At 36.8% G+C, this 5,566-nt stretch overlaps 1 protein-coding gene across 1 annotated transcript; it reads right to left on the bottom strand.

Annotated features, from left to right (window-relative positions):
* Positions 1–313: 313 nt before the first annotated feature.
* On the bottom strand, positions 314–5,203 carry LOC107300647 (RNA-binding region-containing protein 3; the record flags this gene model as incomplete). The annotated part of the gene is made up of 6 exons (XM_015829956.2): positions 5,018–5,203; positions 4,335–4,382; positions 3,480–3,592; positions 2,888–2,971; positions 1,814–1,925; positions 314–382 (listed from the first exon to the last, which is right to left on the bottom strand). Coding segments are annotated over exons 1-6 (597 nt in total), but the record flags the coding sequence as incomplete, so codon positions are not given.
* Between the last annotated feature and the right edge of the window lie 363 nt (positions 5,204–5,566).

Genomic DNA, 5,566 nt, shown 5'->3' with positions numbered 1-5,566 from the left:
AACAGAAACAAAGACTAAAAAAGTGGCAGAAAACTCAACAAGATACTGCAAATTTGAGCTAGGCTGAAACATAATCCTTTTCCATTTTAGGGTTGGAGGCAAATCTTTTACCACGACCTAATGAAATAGGTTTTCACAATACTCTCCATTTTAACAAAAAAGTTAAAACTCTCCACTATGCTCATACAGGCACTTAAATGAAAGCTAGCAGTACTCTGGTTTCTGACCTCATGGAGAAAAATGTAAATTAAAATTATACCGTATATGCACAATTGCTTTTCTTCCTGGTATTGTAAACAGTAAAGTTCCTTACCATGGGTGGCCGAGCAGTAATTGGTCCAAAAGGAGGTGGAAGATTCATTTTGTTCATAAGGTGCAAAACCTGAAACGGAATAGTAGCATAATATTCAAACAGCAGTTCTTCCAAGGGTTTCATATAATTATGCCAATGATCTTTAGATGCCATAGTACTTCGAACATTCCACACTGTAATACACATTACAGATTTGTACAGCTGTTTCACACTCCCCACAGCTAAGCAGAAATTTGAATTTCATGACAAAGTTCTGGAATTGGGGAAAAAGGTAGGGGAAGATTTTTCATGTGAAATTTAATTACCTCATTTAAGCATCTTTCAAAGGCAGGTTTATACAGACATATTTTAAAGCACAGTGATCTATTAATACAATACAATAATGCAATAATGTAGGAAGAAGGAAGTTAAGTTCCAGTTGTTATCATTCCCAAAAATAATGGTGCACAGTGAAGCAAAATAAAGATTTGAGCACATAAGAAAATGCGCCTAGGGTGCTTCCAAGCTTCTAAAAATAATGATAAAATTGCAATTTTAAAATCATCAAAATAGGAATATTAAAGAACTATAATAACAGCTGTCTAAAAGTCAGATTTTATAACAAAGATCTTGAAATACAAAATATTATTGTTCAAAGCCTACTTAGGGTAATGCCTGAAAGTTTATTATAATTTTTAAACCATTACTTTCCGGTTAAAATGCAACTATACCAAAAAGCAATATGACTTTTAATGCTTTTGCAGATGATGTATGAAGGGGGTTGATTCCTACTGAATTCTAAACTTTTCTGTAATGCCTAACAGGGGTATTTCTTTCAGGGTCCAGTCATTTCTTCTTCTGGCCTCATAATCATGCTGACATTTTTAGGAAGTAAGGAACTGGAAGGATTGGATTCAGTTAGCCTTGGTAACCTTAGGTTGACAAGACAGAGAAGCTGGGTAATATAGCACTTTTTTCCCCTCTATATTTATTGGTGGGGGAGAGGGTGACTACTCTTTGTTTTTGAAAGGGATCATTTAAATTCAGATTCATCTTTCTTTTGAGTGAATGTGGAAAATACAAATCTATACTGAAAAAAAAAGAAATTTCTGATCAATAAATTAGTAAGCATCAACTAAAAATTGAAACAGAGATAAAAGACTGTAGATCAAAAACATCCTACGAAAGATTCCTTTAGGTCTGAAAAGGAATTCTAATATCTGTGCGGAGCCAAATGTGAAGCCTTCATTTTGGAGGATCAACGACAGCAAAGACATAGAAGGAATGCAGCGATCTCTACCTTGTTCCCAAAGAAAATAGGTGTGTCAATTCGATCAAATACTGAACGTACACATTAACCTGAGGCTTTTCCACCAATTGAATTTGTCCCTTAAAGTAATAATTCATTAATAACTAACATTTAAGCAGTTAATACCCTGAAGTAATATTTTTGCCTTAGGATTAAGCACAATCAATACTGTTGAATATTATATTCAAATAAAAGAAGCTATACATATTTACCTGTACATAGAATTTAGGAACACTTGCCAAAGCATTTGCTATGTTGGCTAAGATTGTACTAGACGGTGGGGGATACAAATATTTGAGGCACGAATTTATAGGGAACGTTAACCTGTAGGAGAAAACAATGAGGTATTTATTTATATCCCGCCTTATTATTTTTACAAATAACTCAAGATGGGAAACATATCCAACACACTTTCCTCCTTCTATTTTCTCCACAACAACCCTGTGAGGTGAGTTAGGCTGAGAGAGAATGACTGGCCTAAGGTCACCCAATTGGTTTCATGGCTAATACAGGACTTGAACTCATGGTCTCTTGCTTTCTAGTTTGGTGCCTTAGCTTGATTAAGCACATTAAGCGTTCAAGGTTATACATTTGTATAGACGCTTGAGAAATTCTCAAAGATCAGTCTGGCCCCATATAATCTTGGATTTATTTATGTATCTGCTTCATTGATACACTGACAAGTTAAACCTCAACCCATGTAAAATGGCAATACTGAAAAAGATATTGAAAAAAAATCAAGAATCGTCATACTCTAACACAGAGGTCCCCAACCTTTTGGGCACCAGGGACCGGTTCTGTGGAGAAATGTTTTTCCGCGGACCGGAGTGTGCGTAGTTTTGTGTGCTGCCTGCATCCCACGAATGGAGCTTTGCTTGTTTGTGCAGACTGGTTGCTGGCATGCTGCAGCCGGGTACCTGTCCACGGACCGGGGGTTGGGGACCCCTGCTCTAACACATCTTTGCATAAATAAATTTGGGGGCATTAGAATCAACCAAATCAACTAATGGAATCAAAAGGTGGGGGTGCAGTGATCTTTTCAAAAACAGCATGTTCTGTTTCTTTCCAGGTTATATCCAAAGAAAGGGGGGGGAACCCCTCATCATATGTAAATGTTATGGTAAGAGTGATTCTGGGAAATATTGCACTTCTAAGGGTGTAAGGGCAAGGGGTTGATCTGCAAAGTTAATAAAAAGTGTACTTATCTGATTTTGAACTTGTTTACATGCATGCAAGTAGTTTGAGGATACAATTAGGTAATTTTAACATATGAACCAGGCACTGACCCATGGCTAGGAGCAATTCCACTTTCAATTCTCAGATAGCTTAGGTCTTTTTGTTCCTTCTCTTCTTTGACAGGTTCTTCAAGACTAAATAATAACAATAAACAACAAGTACATAAAAACGCTATGAGGTAGGCTGAATTTACTTTAATATTCATTCAACAAGCAAAATTTCTAAATTGCTCATTCATGTTATTCCTGAATTTTTTTTCCTGCATCAAAGGACAAAGCTGAAAAAATACATATACAGCAATAAGTTATTTCTATGAAATTATTAGTTGATGTTGACTCACAGACATTAGTCAAATATCCAAATCACTATTTAAATTTGTTATGCTCAAATATTTAAATGTATGAATAATGCAAAATATTCCTTTAAATATAAGTGGTCTTTGAACATTTACAGTTATCATCANATTTTAACTGCATTACTAGTTATATTATCATTAGCAGTAATGCAAATATGATTTAGATAAACAGTATGGATCGTTTCATATTAATCAGATAAAGCGAGTGTGGATAAATGTTATTAGCTACCTGCAGTGTTTAGTTTTCAAGCTGTTATAAATCTACTGAATTTAAAATGTCCACATACCTTTTGTCTTTTTCAGGAGGATGGCTAATTGCAAGACCACTGTCTTGGTCCTTTGCATATTCAACTACAAGAGTGTGGCCTAGAAGATTCAGCTGATGTAATTTTGATAAAGCCTTAAATAGAATACAACAAGCTAAATGAACAAATAGCAGTGGGAAAACCAGCACAAAAAATAGAGTCAAAGCAAAAGTGACAACGTTACCCTATCCTACTTTCTCATCTACAGGCTAACAATGTTTCCCAACCTTCTTGGCCATTACTGACTGGGATTAAAGTCTATGCATCTGGCAGTTGTTAAATATACAAAACACTAACTGGAAGTTCCCAGGACTATATCAAGTATCTTTACTGCTTTTAGCAGCAGTTAATTATATAAAATATTGCTACTTTATACAGTAATCCTATATGTGATTGATCTGAAGTGTCGCAGTGGATATTGTTTCAAATAAATTAAATTAGACTTATTTGTATACTATTTTGTTTTTACATTACAGGAATGACAACCTGTATCCCACAAATATCACTAACAACTTTATTTATTTGCTTTTTATTTAACTTATAGACTGCCCATCTCACCAGAAAACAACTCTAGATGGCTTACAATCAATAAAAATATGAAATATTAAAACAATAGTAACACAAAAAATGGTTTCAAACTGACAAAAATGGGAAGGGAGAGATTGATTCTTTCATAATCCTTTGCCCAGATTTCTTATGAATTATGGAAGTCAAAATGTAAAAAAATACATGAAACACACAAAGTTACCTGATCCTGCTATATGAACACACATAATGATATACAAGTATGAAAAGCAAATCAATGGGATAAAAATAGTTTAAAAACCCAATACACACCTGAGTAGCTGCATTTTCATTGGGAAAAGTTGCAAAAGCTGTATGTTTCTGAAAAATAAACCAGGTATAGGTTCACTTTTATACAAAGGGAAAACATATTCTATGCACAACATGTCACAACCAAAAGGCAGGTCGTTTATTCTTTTCTGAAATAATCTCTATAATTGTGACTGAATTCATCATTCCTTCTCTGAATATATCTGTATTTGTCATCCTTTAGAACAGTGTTTCTCAACCTTGACAATTTTAAGGCATGTGGACTTCAACTCCCAGAATTCCACAGCCAGCATTGCTGGCTGTGGAATTCTGGGAGTTGAAGTCCACATGCCTTAAAATTGTCAAGGTTGAGAAACACTGCTTTAGAATCTCAATCTCGTTCTTTTGCTCTCTTAATCAAATGTGTTGCTTTTGTCTCTCGATTACTTCAAGCCAGTTGTATCTCTGGCACTTATAGGAGGCATTTATTTATCAAATTTATGTTGCAGCCCATCTTACAGGTGCGGGTCTGGGTGGAATAAGTTAAAATAAATGTATTTCCTTCGGGTAGAGGAGAAAGAACAGCCCAAATATACATCCAGTCCAGGAGTTGCCATTCTGTGATTTACATTCTCTGTTTATTGAAAACTTGACAATGCCTCCCAGCTATAAACAACCCTGCATGCACCAAGATGCCTCTTCCCTACCAGCCTGCCGTAGTCCGAAAGGATCCGCACTGACGAAGCCCCAAAGTGCCTCAGCAATTCTTCCTTCTCCGAGGCCGTCAAGACGGCGGGCAAATGTCGCACCAACAGGATCCGGTTGTTTTTTCCCGATCGCAACTGCCGACCACCCGCCTCCGAACTGGGCACCGCCATGTTTTTTCCAACCAATGGCGGACAGATTGACGTTGCGCATGCGCCTCCGTTTGCAAGCCCAGCTTGCGATCTTGCAGTTGAAATCTCGCAGGCCGAAACGCAAAACGCAGAGGACCCAGGGAATCTCGCGAGGATTGGAACACCCTATGGGGAATAGCCTCTCAGCCCAGAGAGTTACAGTCTGTTGGCAAACTAAGCAGTGAAGAATGCGGGAAAGTTTGAATATGGAGTGGATGGAGTGAGAGAGAATGTCTAGCTGAGTGTTGCTTTTTATATAACAGCAAGGTCCGCACAGGGATGCTGTTCTCTTTTGTAGCGAGTTTCCTCAAATTGAACTCGTTACTGCTCTGTTCTGTTTCGAGATCCACATGAAAAATC

Source organism: Protobothrops mucrosquamatus, unplaced genomic scaffold (genome assembly GCF_001527695.2).
Source record: "Protobothrops mucrosquamatus isolate PMUCROS unplaced genomic scaffold, P.Mucros_1.0 scaffold7801, whole genome shotgun sequence".
NCBI lineage: Eukaryota > Metazoa > Chordata > Lepidosauria > Squamata > Viperidae > Protobothrops > Protobothrops mucrosquamatus.
The sequence above is the reverse complement of the archived record's forward strand: the minus strand, read 5'-3'. Positions and strand labels throughout refer to the sequence as shown.